Source organism: Heteronotia binoei, chromosome 2 (assembly GCF_032191835.1).
Source record: "Heteronotia binoei isolate CCM8104 ecotype False Entrance Well chromosome 2, APGP_CSIRO_Hbin_v1, whole genome shotgun sequence".
Taxonomy (NCBI): domain Eukaryota; kingdom Metazoa; phylum Chordata; class Lepidosauria; order Squamata; family Gekkonidae; genus Heteronotia; species Heteronotia binoei.
This window is the reverse complement of record NC_083224.1, coordinates 73072577-73092905: the sequence shown is the minus strand read 5'-3', so window position 1 is coordinate 73092905 and position 20329 is coordinate 73072577. Positions and strand designations below refer to the sequence as shown.

General features: G+C 44.1%; 1 protein-coding gene across 1 annotated transcript in view; it reads left to right on the top strand.

Annotated features, from left to right (window-relative positions):
* The window catches only part of LOC132566344 (complement decay-accelerating factor-like), a 48099-nt gene that overhangs the window by 16872 nt on the left and 10898 nt on the right, over positions 1-20329 (top strand). The window contains exons 3-6 of the mRNA XM_060231274.1: positions 224-415; positions 1016-1115; positions 6165-6250; positions 18109-18306. Of these exons, the coding sequence (XP_060087257.1) occupies positions 224-415; positions 1016-1115; positions 6165-6250; positions 18109-18306 (576 nt within the window). The remainder of the gene's footprint in view (positions 1-223; positions 416-1015; positions 1116-6164; positions 6251-18108; positions 18307-20329) is intronic.

Genomic DNA, 20329 nt, shown 5'->3' with positions numbered 1-20329 from the left:
TCAAGTCAGACCAGAGAACATAAAAAAAGCTTTTGATTTTAAGAGGCCCCAGCAGCTTTTAGTGTCCAAACTGCTCTGATATTAACAAAAGCCACTAACAACCTTCCTGACGTATGGGTTGTTTAACATGCTCTGTCACAAAGAAATGGGTTTTAAAAAGCAAAAAGGAATGTTCTTATATAGTCTTTCCTTGCACAGTCTTTGTTTTTCTGTTTGTTGCCAGGCAGTTGTTCTGTACCAACTAGTTCAAAATATGCTCAACCAAATCCAGAAGATGCATTCAGGAGTTACTTTACTGCTGGAACTACTGTGACCTATATTTGTCGCCGAGGCTATGACAGAATCCCTGGAGTGAGTCCAGTTGTAACTTGTCTTCAGAATAACACTTGGTCAGAAGTCCCTGTTTTTTGTAAAGGTTAGTATACTGTTCCTGTAGTTAAAAGGATTGCAAGAGCTACTTTTGCCTACAGTATTTTCTAGCCACATGTCCTATAACATTAAGAATTTCAAAAGATACAGTATGTTGTATTATGTGCAAGTTTACAAATTGGTGCAGTAGTGCTTAAATGACTCTAGTTTTTAGGAAATTGAATTACATCACAGACACATGATCCGCAAATAACTAGTATTCTGAAAAAGTTGATGCAGAAGCGAACACATTTGTTGCCCGGTATGAAAGTTTAAGACTACGTACACAGATAAAAATATAGAACTAAGTATACTTATGTCCATTAATTTCAGTTGATTTAAATATGCTAAAATCTGTGTTGGATTGCAATCAGAGGGCTTGTGTGGGTAAAATAGGTTATTTGTTCCTATCACCACCAGTACCAGGCTCAGCTACTCACACTGTGTTCATGTCTGCTTATAAAATTTCCTAGATTTTCAAGTGAAATGGGAGGTGGATCATATGCATTCTTCATGCCCCTGTGAACTCAGGCTAGTGTTAAATTGTTCCTCAGTTAATGCCATACTGTGGTCTAGCATGCTAACTCTTAACTTTGCTCTCCACTAGGAAAATCATGTGGCGATCCAGGAATACCACAAAATGGCAGAGCTGTTATTCTAACTGATCTCCTGTTTCGAGCAAAAGTGAATTTCACTTGTGACGAAGGGTGTGTACTGAGGTTGTACTAGCTGAGCTACAAAATTTGTTATGATAACAAAGCATGGGTGAACTTTAGGGAACAGAACAAATCCATGAACTATCTGATTTTTTAAAAAAATAAAACCAAAAGAATTTGTCATAAGCTATAGAACCTTTGGGAGAGCTTGGTGAAAGTCATTTTCTGCAGATGATCAAGAAGAGTCATGCAGAATGCTGTTGTTTATTGCTTTAAATTACTAAAGTTTGTATTGGAAAAAAGCTGTAAAATGTGCAGTTGGGCTCTGTTGCAAGGAAAATGTCAGTATATTTCAGTAATTAAATGGATTGTGGTATTTTACATCTCAATAAAGTAGTGTCATCAAACATGCAGAAATAGGATCCTATAGATATAAAAGTCCTTTTGTCTTGGCAAAATGGAGCTCTCTCATTGGTTGGGGGTGAGCTCCATCAACCTTTGGCCTGTCAAAGTACCAGTCAAGAGTACTTGTATACCATTGGTTGAGTCTGTTCCTCTCTCCCGCCTGAGTGGCTGTTGCTAGCCAGCCAAGCTGATTCTGCCAGTAAAAGGCAACCAACCTTGGTTAGGAAGTTTTTAGCTCTCCCTACTCTCCCATTGGCTTTACTGCTTTGTAGAGGAGAAAAAGAAAGCCTTTCGTTGATTGGCTGAGGGAGGGTGAAGAAGGGAAAAAGCCAGAGAAAGGCTTCTCTCGATTGGCTGAGGGCTCCTCCCCCTCCTCCTCTGGAATAGAAACAGATAGACTCATTGAGAACTCATTGCACCCAATCCTAACTAGGGCTGCCAGTTCCAGGTTAGTAGGAAATTCCTGGAGATGTTTTTGTTTTTTATTTTTTTTAAATTTCATGTGCATGTTTATTTAAGAGGTCTGACACCAAGGGGAAACTGGAGATTTTATGGTGGAGTCTACAAAAGCCAGAGTTTGGGGACAGGACAGGCCTCTGCTGAATATAATGCCATAGAGTCCAGGGGGAGTTCAGTTGTGATACCAGATCTTCATTCTCCACCTGAAGGTTAGCTCTTCAGAACAGGGTTTGCCAGACCCATGTTCTTGTTGTGGAAGCTGACTGGGTGCATTTTGGACTAGTCACAGACTTGCAGCCTAACCTACCTCACAGGGCTGTTGTATATATCAAAACAGGGGAAAGGAGAATGATGTAAGCTGCTTTGGCTCATACTGTGGAGAAAGAGGCTGGAGGGAGGGGGAAGCAGATGGAAAGCTGGAGGCCAGATAAAGATTGGTTGATGGTTGACTTGGAAGGAAGTAGGGTTGCCAACTCTAGGTTGGGAAATTTGAGGGGTGGAGCCTGAAGAGGGTGGGTTTGAGGAGGGGTGGGACCTTAGAGAGGTGCAATGACACAGATTCCACCCTCCAAACCAACCATTTCATCATGAGGAAACATTGTTGCCAATTTCTAGGTGAGGGTTGGAGATCACTCAGAAGTACAGCTGCTCTCCCAGAGAAAGAGGTAGTTGGGGGGGTGGTTGTAGGGGGGTGGGAAGACATCAAGGGTGGGAAGACAGCAAGGATGGGGTGCACTTGCCCAGAGCCTCTTTCTAGAATCTGTTGTATATTTCCTCTACTAACAAAATAAACCTCCAATTAGTGGCATTATGGGAAGGGGAACTGCTTTCCCAAGATTCACTTTTTCAGATATAACCATTGATTCTCTCTTTTTTCTTCTTTTAAAAGAAGGATGCATTTTTTTGCAACTTCAGCCTGTACAGTTGTTTTATATTACATACCATAGGGTGGTGCTCTAGCAGTAGGATAGAAAGGTATTCACTGTTTGCCTCTGAGCATTGACACAGGGAAATTCTGAAAATGTGCATAGCCTCTCTTCCTGCCACTCCTCTCTTCAAATTTCTGTTTGATCAATCTGGAATTAATTAGAAACTGACACCAAATTCTTAAAAACAATACAAACAAACTGATTTTTTTGGATTTCAAGAATAAACTGTGTAAAGAGTAATTAAGAAAATATATTTTGCCAATTCTGCCTCTAATCTAGTGTTCTGTGAATTTAGGGGGAGGTATTTGTGAATTTCCTGCATTGTGTAGGGCGTTGGACTAGATGGTTGGACTAGAGGTCCCTTCCAACTTCGTGATTCTATTATTCTAGTTCTCTGAGCTTTCTTGTCAAATATTTCACAAAGAAGCTGCAGGGAAATTAGCAAATCAATATTCCTTTATTAGTATAGAATATATTATATAAACCCCACAGGTTTATATAAGGTCTACTTATATAAGGTCTACAGGTTTACTGCACACTTACTTTCCTTAACTAATTTTTAGTTTGAAGATTCACAAGTACCTGGGAATTTTAAACCAAAGAGGATGTAACACAGACTTCAGTGTGTGTTGACGCATTGCAATTTGTGGTCTCAAGTCTATTTAATTCTGTGCTGGACTGCGGCCAGGATTGTTTTGTTTTGCTTATAAAACATAACCAAATTAGTTGTGTTGATGCTTCTTACATATGACAAGCTAATGCCAACTTTTGGGAAGTCTTTGGGCTATTTTACCTGAGATCTCAGATTGTCCAGGAATGGTGAAGAAATGGCTGCTCTTGAGGGGACGGCAGAAGGAGAAATAAGGGGTGTGAACTGAGAGGACATCACAGAGGCCTTTGCTCTGTCAACTGTGATGGTGGGATGCAGCACATATAGGATTTGACAAAGTAATTGTAGTCTGACCAGCCCCCACATCAAGGAAGTATCACAGTGACTACATTTGCTCTTGGTCAGGGTGTCAGACCTACGGTCTGCGGGATGGATCCAGCCCTCTCAGGGCTCAAATCCGTCTCCTGAGCAACTTCCTTCTTCTGCTTCCTTTCCTAAGGCTGCTACTGCAGCAGCACCATAGCTTGCTGCCCCTCCCCCAGCTCCTTCAGTGGCTTTTTGCTTCCTCCCCCCCCCCCCCCATCAGCATATGCTTGCTAGTAAGACTTCAGGCTGGAGTCTAATGCAACTGACAGTTCATGATCTATGACAGTTCCTGACAGCTTCCCTTAGCAGATGCAAACTGGTTCTGTCCCAGAGGACTTGTGCTTAAGCAGAATGACTCAGCACTGTGTGCTGATTGGTGCGTGTATATAGCCATCTGTATATAACTGAGGAGAGCTTGTACAGTATATCCTCTGCTATCATATGTATGTCTGGCGAAGCACTTTGACCGGTGTAAACCAGGACAACTATAACTTGTATATCTCTAAATAAATATATATAGTTAAGCACAAGTCAGTGTGCTGTATATTCTTAAGCCTCTTGAACCCAGAGCATACCAGCGAATATGCCACCCCCCCCCCCCCCCAGCTCTGTGGCTGCTTTCTACAGGAAGACAAAACTCTCCCCCCCACACACACACACATAGAGAGCTGCTTCGGTCTCTGGGGCTGCTGCTGTTCCTCTTTTATGGAGGAATGGAGAGGGAAGAAAGAGAGAGAAAACAAAGTTGTCCCGTGATGGCAGCTGTAAGACCAATAATGTTTTATTCCAGGTATAAACTTTCTTTCTTTCTTTCTTTCTTTCTTTCTTTCTTTCTTTCTTTCTTTCTTTCTTTCTTTCTTTCTTTCTTTCTTTCTTTCTTTCTTTCTTTCTTTCTTTCTTTCTCTCTTTCTCTCTTTCTCTCTTTCTCTCTTTCTCTCTTTCTCTCTTTCTCTCTTTCTCTCTTTCTCTCTTTCTCTCTTTCTCTCTCTCTCTCTTTCTCTCTCTCTCTCTTTCTCTCTCTTTCTCTCTCTTTCTCTCTCTTTCTCTCTCTTTCTCTCTCTTTCTCTCTCTTTCTCTCTCTTTCTCTCTCTCTCTCTCTTCTCCCTGCAAGCAGACTCAGGATGGAGTACATCCAATTCTTGGGTGAGTGGATGGATTAATTCTTACAAGCATAATTCACACTGAGGAAATTATTTTGGTTTAGATAGAATTTCACTGTCACTATCTGGATTTTAATTTCTTTCAAAAAGACACTGATTAGGAATTAGACCACTTGGATTCGTCTTTATACCTTGCAGAGTAGAGTGATTTCAGATGCTCTGGTTGCACACTTTATCTGACCTGCTGCCCCCAGACGCCAACACTAAAATACAGCTAAAACATCAAGTTTGGGACAGACATAAAATCTATGCCAGCCAGCCAGCCAGCTCTGAAAATGTTAGAACCACCTTTTAAAATAAGAGGAAGAGAAGAAAGAGGAAAGAAACCAATGCTAAGGATTGGGGGAAATGCAAATGTTACCTGATTTTGTTTCTCCTTTCCATTTGCATCAGGTGAGACAGGAGAAGATAACCATTTATGTAGCCTGATCTCAGAGCATTCAGGGCTTTAAAGGTAATTTATAGATAATATGATTTTGGATTTATATCCCACCCTCCACTCAATCTCAGAGTCTCAGAGTGGCTCACAATTTCCTTTATCTTCCTCCCCCACAACAAACACCCTGTGAGGTAGATGGGGCTGAGAGCTCTCACAGAAGCTGCCCTTTCAAGGACAGCTCTGCAAGAGCTATGGCTGACCCAAGGCCATTCCAGCAGCTGCAAGTGGAGGAGTGGGGAATCAACCCTGGTTCTCCCAGATAGGAGTCCACACACTTAACCACTACACCAGACTGGCTCTTGCCTTGAATTTGATTCAGAAAGAAATAGGGAATAGTTTTATCTAAAGTGTTTCTTATCCGCTGCTGGTGAATAGAAACAACTGCACTGAACTTCATGATACAAAGATGATGGGTTGGATCCAAAACAATGTTTCTGCAGAAGGATTTTTGTCCATGGAGTGTGACTTTCTCTCCTTGTACTGTAAAATCTTTTATGTACACAGTCTCAGACCTTGTGAGATCAACTTGTTCATCTTACCATACAGAAAATGGCATAATATGGATAGAACCTCATTCATGCCTATAGTGTTAGTGGGAGAAATCCTCAGAAACATACTATCTGAGCTAAGAGTTCCTTTGGTTAATGATAGAAGGATGTGTGCTTTATAGTGATGAGTTATTAAAGGTACTACCGAGCAGTAAGATAAGTAGAAATCTTCTTTTTTCTTTAGGTACAGATTAATAGGATCACCTTTTACCCTGTGTTTAGCGAAGAGTAATACTGTTAAATGGAATAAGGAGCCTCCAGATTGTCAACGTAAGTGTCTCCCTATGGTTTTAGATAGTGTAAGCATGGAATTCGCAATACTCTAGAGGCATGTAAGCTAGTGATCTGTGGTTTTCAGAAACAGTGAAATTGGGAAATTTTACAATGCCGTAAATGCAGCATAATTTAAGTCAGCATATTTATTTTAACTTGTATACCACCCAATTTCAAATCTGTTGTTTCTGGGCAAGGTAACTGAGATTAGTAGCCAAGCAGCTCCCAACACTTCCTGGATGACACATTGGCACTCGACCTGTTCCAGCCCAGTTTCTATCCTGGCCATGGGATGGAGATGGCATTGGTCTCCCTTATGGATGATCTGTATTGACAACTGGACCAAAGCTGCTGTTATTGTTGGAACACTGATATAGGAATTTGTGGAGTAGTCTTACAGTGGCTTACCTCATTTCTTGAAGATCGGAGACAGAGGGTAGAACTAAGGGGAAGGGTATCAACTAGGGTGCCCTTAACATATGGGGTTCCTCAGAGGGTAATCCTATCCCTGATGTTTAAAAATCAAGATGTGCCCCCTTGCCCAACTGTCACGGAGTTTTGGGCTGGAATGTCACCAGTATGCTGATGACATCCAGCAGTATCTGTTGATGGGTGGCTGCCCAGACACTGCCCCACAAAATCTGGCTGAGGGGCTGGAGGCCATGGTGGCATTATTGAGGAAGAACTGGCTGAAACTGAATCCAAACAAGTTGAAGGATCTGTGACTGGGTGGGATTCAGGATTGGGGTCCTGACTTTCCACTCTTGATGGCACATCTCTAATATCAGTACAAGCTGACTAGAGTTTGGGCATGGTCTTGGATACCACCTTATCTGTGGTAGCCCAGTTCATGAATGCTGCCAAGCTGGCATTTTACCAACTGGCCCCTTTCCTGTCTCTCCTTGACCTAGCCACAGTAATCCATGCAGGGGTCACCTCCAGACTGGATTACTATAACTCGTTTTATGCTGGCCTGCCCTTGAGACTGATCCAGAAACTCCAGCAGGTCCAGAATATGGTGGCATGGGTCCTGATGGGAGCACCACAGACCACACATATTCAACCTGCACTGCACCAGCTACACTGGCTCCCAGTGGAGTACCGGGTCAGGTTCAAGGTTTTGGTACTGGCCTTTAAGACCATGAGCGGTCTGGAACCCATGCATCTATGAGACTGCTTCCTCTGTTCTGTCCCCTGAAGAGCTGTGCACTCTGTTCTGTCCCCTGAAGAGCTGTGCACTCTGCGGAAAACAACTTACTGGTGACCCCTAGCCCTAAAGATGTCCGGCTGGAACTGTCTGCCAAATAACATCTGCACCCTGCAAGGGCATGCAAGGTAGAGATGTTCCACCAGACTTTTGGTTGAGGACAGCAATGGGTACCACCTTACCTGACACTCCCTTCACTTTCCTTCCCCCATGCTGCTTTTTTCTGCTTATTGTGAGACAGTAATGCATATTGTTTTGATGCCATCTGATGTTATTTTTAGGTATTTTGATTTCTGGATTTTAAATTGTACAGTTTCTGTTGTTAAACATCCTGAGCTCTGTGAATTCAGAGAAGGGCAGTATATAAATTTAAATTGTAAAATAAATAAATAATTAGTAAACAAAACTGCTAGGGGGTTTGATCTACCATTTTGTTGCAAGGGTGATCCGGTTCCTGTCCTCACACTTGGGACACTGGAACAAATTCTCTTCTGATTGCTTGACTGAGGCTGGTTTTGGACTCTTTTACACACAGTAGCACACACCAATAAAAGCAACAGGCTTTAATGAAAAAGTTTAGAAAAGCGGTTTGAACATAAGAACATAAGAGAAGCCATGTTGGATCAGGCCAACGGCCCATCAAGTCCAACACTCTGTGTCACACAGTGGCAAAAAATTTGGGCTTAATATAAGCAAGAATAGACAGTTGCAACAAAATGAAATCTATCTTTCTACATACACATACATAAGTGAGGCAGGCAGGTTACAGTATATTCAAATCAGCATAAGTAACAAAGCAAAAGGCTGGAGATGCAGCAAGATGGTCCATGGCCCTGATGGTGTTATTAGGCTATGCTTGGAAAAACTTGTTCCAGACGTTGTAAACTAACTTTATAGGAAAACTGGACCGCTGAACAATATAAGCCACTCAAGAACATCATCCAAAAGTTTATTCTTGAAGAAGAACAGAACTCCCTCTTCCTATATGAGTATAATTAACTCAGATCACTTTGATATTCTAAGGTATGACCTCATTCTTTTTGTCTTGGTCTGGAAACAGAAGAAAAATGATAAGTATTTGATACTGAGCTCTCCCTAGTGTTCTTTACACTTGAATGGCACATCAGGAAACAGGCTATTGCTTTAAACTGAACAGGGCCGAATGCTGATGTTTAAACTGTCAGGATGGTTGATACAGAGGTGATAATCTCTCTTGAAAAAACTTTTTAAAATGAATGAACGTAAATTTTATGTCCCCACTTCACTGAGTAATTTAACTGAAATATTGGATTAAGGAGAAAAAAATCAAATCTGGTTGAAGCATTGCATTCAAACAAATTTATTACTTTGTATGGAAGTTATTTTTATTGGCAGTACTTCTAAAAATTTAAAATAAAGTATAATACATTTAAAGGGATAAAAATATGCACTGAAAAGTGTTGATACACAAATTGTAGCACAGCTGTCTCCACAGTGTTTGTTTTATTTTCTCACACACCTCTTTGCCAGTGTATTTAATTGCTCCTCTTCTCCCCTGTACTTGGAATGTATGTGGGTGCACCTTCTTAGCAGCCATTTTGAGGTTGGCTGTGCCTCTTGTGGCAGCCATTTTGTATTTGTGCCCATTACCCTATTGCAGAATTCGAAAGGTGCCTGCAGGCTCAAACAAGTTGTATGGAAGCATGATTTTACTCATGTCTCTAAGCAAAGGCAATTTATCATGCTCCATATTCATTAATCTAATTAAGTACAATTTGCCAAGTATTATATTATAAGAAAAAATGAATTTTTAGGAACAGAAAATCTTCTGCAGAAAAAATATGCACTAGAAGTTTTCTAAATAAAATTTTCTATTTTTAGCACCACATCTCTGATGTGAACCACTGCAGTGTCACTTAATTCTACATTATTGGGCTAGTGGTGAGAAGCCCCAAACTCTATAGATGAAGTGCATACTGTGCTTCTTCCTCCACCAGCTTTAAATCTTGGCAAACTGAGTAAAAGGAAGATATTAGATTATAAGATATTGGATTTATATCCCACCCTATATTCTGAATCTCAGAGTCTCAGAGCGGTCACAGTCTCCTTCACCTCCTCCCCCCCCACAACAGATACCGTGTGAGGTAGGTGGGGCTAAGAGAGCTCTTACAGCAGCTGCCCTTTCAAGGACAACTCCTACAAAAGCTATAGCTGACTCAAGGCCATTCCAGCAGGTACCAGTGGAGAAGTGGGGAATCAAACCCAGTTCCCCAAGATAAGAGTCCATGCACTTAACCACTACACCAAACTGATTCTCATAGCATGGGCTCATCCTGCATGCCTCATACTTCACGTTACTCAGTGTGCTACAGCAGCTCCTGTGGCCCATGTAATGAAGCAACCCATCTTTGTGGCTGCAGGACAAATCTTAAGTTACTTTTAAAGCTGCTTTAACTTTGACATTTTCTGAAAATTAAAAGTGAGATAGTAAGTCCAGATCTTTTGAGTAAACTGTGTCATTTGAGACATTGGGTGAAAATAACACATAAAACATCCCAAATCCTTTTCTACTAAAGTTGTCTATTAATAGATCTGTACTAGGAATAAGGCCTGTTGTGAAGAAAAATACAACAGGCTCTAGAAGAGGCTCAGGGCAAATGGTCCCCTACCCTTGCTGTCGTCCCACCCACGCAAGTAAAGGCATCTACTCCCCCCACCTCAAGGGGAGCTGATCTTTGCCATCTGGAGAGCAGTTGTAATTCTGAGTGTTCTCCAGCTCTCACCTGGAGATTGGCAGCTGGTTCCCCAAGAGGAAATGGCTGGTTTGGAGGGTGGAGTGTATGGCATTGTACCTGTCTGAAGTCCCACACCTCCTCAAACGCCACCATCTCCAGGCTCCACCCCTTAAATCTCCAGGAATTTCCTAACCTGGAATTCGCAGCCCTATCTCTTTCCCTTTATCTGCCCCTCTGACTTCAGCTATCCATTGCCTCGCCCCTCCCTGCAGCCTCTACATAGGAAAAGAACAGTCTTTCTCCACTGTGTGGAGGGGACCAAAGCAGCTTACATCATTCGCCTCCTCCCTGTGATCTGCACAACAACCTTGTGTGGTGGGTTAGGCTGCAAGTCCGTTAGTGGTCCAAAATCACCCAGTCAGCTTCCACAGCAAGAACCTGGGTCTGACAGACCCCGCTCTGAAGCCCTAACTCCTATGCTCTCCTCAAACTCCACCACAGAATCTCCAGGAATTTCTCGCCAACCTGGAACTAGCAACCCTACTTAGGCCTGGCCCCTATGAATTATCCCTCAGAGACCTTTAGTGATACCTTTCAGACCAACACTCACTCTCTGATAGCGTTGTTGGTCTTAAGCACAGAACTTCAGTCTCTCTCTCTCTTTGTCTTGCTTTCTCTCCCATCCTCTCTCCCCATATCTGATTTGCTGCCAGTGGGCACATTTTTAGAGGTTTACAAGATAATGCATGAAATGGAGAAAGTAGAGAAAGAAATACTTTTCTCCCTTTCTCACAATACAAGAACTCGTGGGCATTCAATGAAATTGCTGAGCAGTCAGGTTAAAACGGATAAAAGGAAGTACTTCTTCACCAAAGGGTGATTAACATGTGAAATTCACTGCCACAGGAGGTGGTGGCAGCTACAAGCATAGACAGCTTCAAGAGGAGGTTAGGTAAAAATATGAAGCAGAGGTCCATCAGTGGCTATTAGCCACAGTGTGTGTGTGTGTGTGTGTATAATTTTTTTGGCCACTGTGTGACACAGAGTGTTGGATTGGATGGGCCATTGGTCTGATCCAACATGGCTTCTCTTATGTTCCTGTCAGAGGAGGAGAGGGATGAGAGCCAATCAAGAGAAGGCTTTCTCTGGCTCTTTCCCTCCTCCCTCAGCCAATCAAAGGAAAGGCTTTCTCTAGCTATTTCCCTCCTCCTCCCTCCCTCAGTCCATCGAGGAAAGGCTTTCTTTCTCTCCTCTGCATAGCAGTGCAACAGGTAGCTCAGTCAGTGGGAGAGTAGGGAGAGCCAGCAACTGCCAGAACCAAGGTTGGTTTCCTTTTACTGACAGAATCAGCTTGGCTAGCTAGTAACAGCTACTCAGGCAGGAGAGAGGAGCAGACTCTACCATTGGCACGCAAGTACTCTTCATTTATGGTTTGATGGGCCAAAGGTTGATGCAGTGCAGTCCCAACCAATGAGGGAGCTCAGTTTTGCCAAAATGAAACAGCTTTTATACATATAGGAAAATTACCTGTGCTCACTACTGACCTATCAAGATTATGTGGGTTAGGTATTACTTTATTGCTAGAGGAATCAAACTGCATTTGTTGTTTATTATAAGAATAGTTGATTTTTTCCCCCTAATCACATCATACTGGCTAATTATTTCTAATAGTAAATAATGTTAGTGATCTTAAGCAGGTCTGCTTAGAAGTATGCTCCATTCTATTCAGCAAGCTCTACTCCCAGGAAAATGTTCTTAAGATTGCATTCTACATCTCTAAATGATACAGTACAATCGTAAGGACATTGAATAGTAAGCCCCATTGAACGGACCTGAATAGGATTCTGAGTATGCCTGCCTAGGATTGGTTTCACAGTCACTTACTACTTACAGATTTTTCCTGTGAATAAAACAGTACTTGAGGTATAAAAACAACTACAGAAAAACCAACTGATCTCCCTCATTTCACAGAAAGATGATCTGATGACATTCTATATAAGGGGTGGGGAACCTTTTTTCTGCCGAGGCCCATATGGATATAACATCATTTGCGGGCCATAAAAAATTATCAACTTGAAAAACAGTGCTCCACTGAGGGAGAATGATTCAGGCCAGCAAAATTAATGCAAATAATTGTTTTTCTATTTGAAGTCATGTGAGGAGAGCCTAATCTGGGACACACACACACACGGCCCGCCGCCCTAGGCAAATGCATTGGTCCAGGGCTTTTTTGTAGAAAAATCCCAGCAGGAACTCAGCATATTAGAACACATCCCCTAATGTTAGCATATTAGGTCAGACAATCATTAGCATATTAGGCCACACCATGTGGGATAATAAAGTGGAAACAGAACTGTAACAGTAACTTTTCCAGGCCCTGCAGCAATTCTGGCCGGCCAGCCAGCCAGCCAGGCCCCAGGGAGGCCACCGCACAGTACACCTGGGCCCTGTGATCCCTGCCTGGCCCTGGGGAAGCTGCTGCACAGTGTGGCTGGACCCCACAATCCTTGCTGGATCCCACAGTGTGACTGGGCCCAAGAGAGGCTGCCACGTCTTGGTTTGGTCCAGCAATCTCCAAGGGCCACACCAAGTGACCTCGAGGGCCGTATATGACCCTTGGACAGAGATTCCCCACCTGCTGTTCTATATCCACAAATGCCCATACACATACATTCTCAGTTGTGGCCCCCTACAACGAACACCATCCCCTCCCCTCCCTCAGAGGCTAGATTTCCCCTCCATTTTCCTGTCCACTGACTGAGCCGTCTTGGGAATGTGTGTTCTCCTGGGCTGTGGTCACACACACTAAATATTATAATAGACTTTCAATCCCGTTTCAATGACTTTCCAACTGGATTTTGCCAGTTCATACAGTAAAATCCAGTTGGAAAGTGCATTAAAAGTGCATTATTTAGTGTATGTGATCGCAGCCCTGAAGAAACTTTGGTTGTCCCACTCTGTGTCAGCAATATATGTTGGCTATTTGCTCAGCCAGGAACCTGAGGGAAAAAATGGGATTGCCCCTTAACTTAAACCCTTGAAAATGACACTTGAAGTAATGTAAAATTCAAAAATAACAAAAAAATTTTTTTAACATCAAGTGGAAACGTCAGGTGAAATTACTGTAGTAAAAACAGTATAAACACAGAATTTTGTTCTTATGTATCAGACTAAAGAGAGGTTCTTAAATTATTCAGAGTTACTTATAACTCTATATTGAGAGGCTGTGTGCCAGTGTTTTCCCAAACACTCTAATACAACTTATTTGTATAATTGCTGACTTTTTTGGTTCCCAGAAGGCTGGTACCAAACCCCTCCCCTTGGAACACCAGTACCCTTCTTGAGTTGTTAACAGACTTTTAAGTCTCTAAAAGCAGTTTTTAATCACTCCAGACCAGGGATCTCTGTTCTCCTCAGAGATAACTCTCCCAGTTCGACTGGATAGGGATTCTTTTTTCTTTAGAAAGTGGTCCCCAACCTTTTTGGCACCAGGGACCAGTTTTGCTGCTACTGCTGCCGCCACGGCCTGCCCTAGGGTTGCCAAGTCCAATTCAAGAAATATCTGGGCACTTTGAGGGTGGAGCCAGGAGACTTTGGGGGTGGAGCCAGGAGCAAGGGTGTGACAAGCATAATTGAACTCCAAAGAAAGTGCTGGCCATCACATTTAAAGGGACCGCACACCTTTTTTAATGCCTTCCTTCCATAGGAAATAATGGATAGGGGCATCTTCTTTTGGGACTCATAGAATTGGATCCCCTGGTCCAATCTTTTTGAAACTTGGGGGGTATTTTGGAGAGAGGCACTGGATGCTATGCTGCAATGTTTGTGCCTCTACTTCAAAATACAGCCCCTCCAGAGCCCCAGATACCCGTGGATCAATTCTCCATTATTCCCTATGGGAATGTCTCCATAGGGAGTAATAGGGTTCCCAGCAGACATTTCCCTCCGCTCCCCCTGCTTTCTGATGACCCTGAAGCGGGGGAAGGCCTCCAAACTGGGGGATCCCCTGCCTCCACCTGGGGATTGACAACCCTAACCCGCCCCCTCCCTTCCCCAGTGCCACACTGTGTTTCGCCCCCCCCCCCCCCCCGCGCGAGCAGAGGAGCAAGGAGGCTCAGAGGAGTGTGTGTATGGGGGGGAACCGCCTTCAGCATGCTATTAAAATAACTTAGAATCAGCCCGGTTCCTGCCAAAGTTTTAGAGCCGAGCCTCATCGCCCCCCACCCCCACCGCAATCAGAGGGACGCTGTGACGAGGCTTGGGCAGCTTCGGCAGGAACCAGGCTGATTCTAAGTAATTTTAATAGCATGCTGAAGGAGGCTTCTCTCCCCCGCCCCTTCACTTCCAGAAAGGAGGGAGGGGGCGAAACTCTTCCTCCTCCAGCCTGTTCTTCAAAAAACTTAGAATCAGCCTGGTTCCTGCCGAAGCAGGTAGGACTGACTCCTCCGAGCCTCCTCGCTCCTCTGCTCTTGTGGGCCGGGGGCGGGGGGAGCAGAGCCTGGGGTGCAACGCTGGGGAAGGGAAGGGGCGGGCCATGGCAGGGAGCAGAGCCTCTTTGTGCTATGGAACGCGGTGCCAGTTTGCAATGCTGTGAAGGGGAGTGGGGGGCAGCGGGAGGGAGGCAGAGGATGGGGAGTGGTGGCCTGGTTGCTAACAGGCCACGGACCGGTAGCGGTCCGCAGCCCAGGGGTTGGGGACCCCTGCTCTAGAATATCTATCTCCTTTCCATTGGTCTGAATGGGAGTCTTCTCTACTGCCCAGATCTCTTGCCAAACTTTCCCCCAGTTTTCTGTTTTTAAACTGCTCTCAGCTAATGCTGAATTCACTGTATTGAGTCATGACTGAAATCTCTGACTTTGTTGACACTAACTCGTTTTCTGTCAGGGCTATTTTCAGAAGGTTTCAGTACACATCTCTTCTCAGTTAAGGCAGGAATCTGAACTGAATTCTCTTGGCCTACAGCTTTCACAAGACTTTTTCTGTTCAGCTAATGCCAACCAGTACGATTGTCTGGAGCAGCCTGTCACTTAAGGCTTTCTGGCTCTGTGAAGAATTAACCTTTCACAGTCCTGTAGTTGTAAGGACAGCACTTTTAAGTCTGTCACACCCTCACCTTATGTAATGGCCTGCCTGAGGAAGTCAGGAAGGCTCTTCCCCTCCTGGCTTTTTGCAAGCTACGCAAAACTGAAGTATTTAAGAGGGCTTTTCTGCACAGAAAATGGGGTTGCACTGTAATTATATGATTCAAATAGAAACTTGGGGTAAACTTTAGGTTAAACTGTATTGGCCCTTTGAACGGAGCTCTGGTGTTGCCACTAAGGGCTGGAAGATCTTAGGGTCCTGTGGGGTGGCATTTTCAGGTGGAAAGCATCAGTGGCAGCGGGCAAGTGGCCAGGCTGGCTCGAGGTACTCAGTTCCTGCTGGTGCTGCCACAGCACAAGCAGCCTAGCCCACGCTCTTGCTCCATCAGGGAGGTGCGCTCACTCCTCTGCTGGCTCCTAGGTGTTCAGTTCTCAGGCTGGCTTGCTGCAAAACAAATCTACATCAGATTGGGCTGCTAGAAGGGAGAATGTGGGATTTCCTGCCTGTATTCAGAGATTCTGGAGCAAGGTGCCATGCTCTCTCCCCCTCCCACACTGAATGTCTCTGTCCAGCTCAGTGCTCAGGACCATGGCGGCTAGAGAAGGGATGCCCAGGGCTTGCTTTTATGCATTGTGGGTCTCACCAGCAGGCTATCTTGTAGTGTAGAAACATTTTCTCACTGTGAACATGTGTGGTGCACATTCCTTTCTCGCCACCAAATCCCACATGCTTACTACTTGACTGGCTCCTGGACACTCACCCCTCAGGTATGTGCACTTTCTCTCCACCACAGGGCAGAATTACAGGGACACATCTGGAGCTTTTTTATTTTAAAATTTGTGACATTATGCCCCACCAGTTTCCTCAGTGACCCCCCCCCCCCTAAAAATTTCCTGATCATGGGCCTGGACTGTTAACTGTGTATAATCCATACTATCTGTTACTGTAAGCAGGTTCCTACTATGTTATTTTTGCTTTTGTTTAATATGTGATCTCAGTATTAATGCTGCACTTCAGCTCTGGTTGCTCTCTAGATTTCTCCAAGTCAAATCCTATTGCATTGTCTATTGGATGTCCCACTCTGTTGATTGCATTGACCCAGCTGCGTTCGATATGGTCGATCACTGGCTGCTGACCAGCCGCCTCGCCGACGCAGGGATTCAGGGGTCAGCTTTACAATGGCTTTCCTCTTTCTTTGAGGGTCGGGGACAAAGGGTGGCAATTGGGGGAGAGCTGTCCTGGAGACACTCACTTGACTGTGGGGTGCCGCAGGGAGCAGTTCTCTCTCCGATGCTATTTAACATCTTCATGCGCCCCCGTGCCCAGATAGCCCGGAGATATGGGCTGGGTTGTCATCAGTATGCTGATGATACCCAGCTCTATCTATTGATGGGCGACCGGTCTGGCAATGCCCCGTAAAATTTGAACCGGGTGTTGCAAGCCGTGGCAGACTGGATTAAGCTGAGTGGGCTGAAATTGAATCCAGTGAAGACAGAGGTCCTTTGCCTGGGCCGCGGCGGTTCAGAGAATGGGGTCCCTCTTTCAGTTTTTGACGGGGCGCAACTCTTAGCAGTGCGCAGAGTTAAGAGCTTGGGAGTCTTACTGGAGCCTTCCTTGACAATGGAGGCCCAGATAACAGCTACTGCCAAGTCCGCCTTTTTTCATCTTAGACGGGCGAGGCAGTTGGCCCCCTTCCTGGAGCGCAGCGACCTGGCAACAGTGATCCACGCAACGGTCACCTTGAGGTTAGACTACTGTAATGCCCTCTACATGGGGCTGCCCCTGTACCGAACCCGGAAACTGCAGCTAGTGCAAAATGCAGCAGCCAGGCTGTTATTGGGACTGCCTCGGTGGGAACATGTACAGCCTAGGCTGCAAGAGTTGCACTGGCTGCCAATTGTTTACCGGGTCCGTTACAAGGTGCTGGTCATTACCTTTAAAGCCCTATATGGTCGAGGACCTGCCTACCTTAGGGACCTGCCTCTCTCCATATGTTCCCCAGAGAGCACTACGATCAAGTTCAAAAAATCTTCTTGAAATCCCTGGGCCAAAAGAAACCAAACTAAAAACTACCATAGAACAGGCGTTCTCTACAAAGGCCCCCCAATGGTGGAATCAACTGCCGGAAGAGGTGTGGGCCCTGCGGGATTTTAACCAATTCTGTAGGGCCTGCAAAACTGTCTTCTTCCAGCTAGCTTTTTAAGACGGAACCCTTGATAACATCAATAATCACTGTGCCATCTTATACACAATTTGTTTATATTATAATGTTATATTGTTTTATTGGTTTTACTGTTTAAATTATTAATTATATATTGTTTTATTGTATCATGGTTTTACCATGTCTTGTTAGCCGCCCTGAGCCTGCCTTGGTGGGGAGGGTGGGATATAAATAAAAGTTGTATTATTATTATTATTATTATTATTATTATTATTATTATTATTATTATTATTATTATTTGGTGTAACCCACCTCGAGTCACAGAGGGAAAGGCCAACTATAAATAACATGAATAAATAAAAATAAATAAATAAAACTATTAGTTTTTAAATATGCAAAAATAGAGAAGAGAATTAAATTGAAGAAAATTCCACTTGATTTGAAAGCTTTGATGTTTACAGCCAGTTTTGGGAGTTGTGAAACATGGTGGCTTCAGCCACTGAGATGAGACTGACTTTGTGTGTTGCACCTTGGGATACACTGGAATTTGGCTTGGGCTAGTGAATACACCCCACATGTAAGCTATTCTCATGCTACTATCATTGAAGGAAACTCATAGTCAAATAGTTGTACGTTGAGCGCCAATCAGCAGAAACTTGTGTTAATTTTGAAGTGCTTTTCTGTCTTTCAGCAATCACATGCTCTTCTCCTCCAAGTATCAGTGGGGGCACTTATGATGGAGAAGGAAGTATTGAAAAATTTGCCTATAACTCAACAGTAACTTACAGATGCGATAATGACTCTTTACTAATTGGAGAGGCTTTTATTTATTGCACAACTAAAGATAAAACAATGGGAATCTGGAGTGGCCCTGCACCTGAATGTAAAGGTAACTATATACATATATTCTAACCCCCCCCCCCCCCCAGCATTTATGTTCTCCTTGTCAAGCATTGATATTTCGCAATAATCAAACTTTTGTTACTTAATCAAAGACTTGTTTTATTGGAAACTCTATGACTTGCTCCAAGAACGGATTCCTTGGAAGTAATGGATTACATAGTATTGAATAGTATCTTATAGACAGACTTCAAAAGGAAGGGTTACAGATAACTTCAAAAGAATAACATAAAGATGCAAATTGGGTTGAAGGTTCAAAGGCTACTCTCTAGTATCTCTTTTATGGCTAAGGAATGTTAATATCTCCATTTCTCACACGTTCTCTGCTAGCTGATAAAGCATGGCTATGTGAATCTGGGGGAGATGCATTCATTGTGGGAGGGGGGGAGAGCATGGCACCTTGCTCCAGCCAGAGGCATTTTACACCGTTAATACAAGGTTACACTAAACATCCTGGACCCGGATGGTTTTATTATGCATTCACAGGGGGGAGGTAGAAGAAAAGGGAGTAAAGGAAATAAAGGTATGGATAGAATCAACAGAAATAGCATGCTTGACACTCCTCTCCATTTTATCATCACAGCAGTCCTCTAAGGTAAGTTAGGCTGAAAGTGTGTGACTGGCACAAGGTCATCCAGCAGACTTTTATGGCAAAGTGGGGATTCAAACCCAGGTCTCCCAGCTCCTAATCCAGCACTTCAACTACTACAGCACACCGCCTCTCTTTCGTGTCATTCAAAAAATAATAAAAGGGGGGGAAGCGATGCATGATGAAACTAGGGCTCCTGAACCCCGCTCCTCATAATCTCTAATTCTACACTACAAAGCCAGATAAACAACAAACAAAGCATGGGTAGCTCAAAAGGAAACAAAGGAAAATCTGCAAGAGTAAGCAGCTCACCCATGAAAGCTTCTCTAACTCCAGGAAACCAAAGCATGCAGTTGGGCCTAGGAGAAAGTACAAACCCCAGAGTGGTGCTGGATCATTTGGCAGATGAGTAAGACTTAACTCTTATTTGGAAATGGGATTTCCGAGTCTTAAGACTTCAGCCAACACCTTTCAGAAAGAATTACTCAAATTTTACAGGCATTTACTCTACAGCTTAAAGAGCAACACAGGCAATTTTATGATGGAACCCACCCTGAGTCCACTTGCAGAGAGGGTAGAATACAAATATGAATGAATGAATGAATGAAGAGGTGAAACAAACTGCAGAAACTACATGACTGTTCAAGAAGAAACAAGAGCCCTCAGAACTGCCAGTGAGTCAATACTTGAAAAAATTCTCTTGGAACATAAAGGGAGGCAAAATAACCTAAAACTATGTGAGTTGGATGAGCAAGCTGCAGGTAATGCTGATTTGCCTATCTTTGTTTCCACCTGGCTAGCCTTCTTGCTGAACCTTGAAGATCTTCTTCGTGGTCTCTGTGCAGTCCCACACATGGGTCTTGCCGCAGGCAACGGATCCATACCTCGGAGCTCCAATAGCTAGCCTATAGGGATTTTTGGCGCGCTTCCCTCCCGCCCTGGGGAGCAGGCACCGACCGCGCATGCCTGGAGCGGGGGGGGGGGGGAGCGACCATCCCACTCAGTTTCTTCCAGCCGCCACTGACACTAGCAGTATAAGGTAACTAAGAGTATAAGGTAAGGAACAATAAGAAAAAGCCAGCAGCGGGGAAGGCTGGGTGGGCGTGTGTGACTGCACAGATGACCACTCGAAGATCATAAGTTACAGGTAAGCAACCTGTTTATCTTCTTCGTGGTCTCTGTGCAGTCCCACATATGGGTGACTAGCCAGCTAAATGTCCTGGTGGAGGGTGCTGGTAAAGAAAGAAAGTTAGTCACGTAACCAAAGCATAACATAGTATGCAACATAGAGATGGAAGTGGATGCACTCACCCCTGACTTCAGTGGAAGATGGATCTGAGGACCGCTTGACCGAAGGAGGCGTCACGTCTCGCACGGACGTCTAATGCGTAGTGGGAGACGAACGTGGTAGGTGAGGACCACG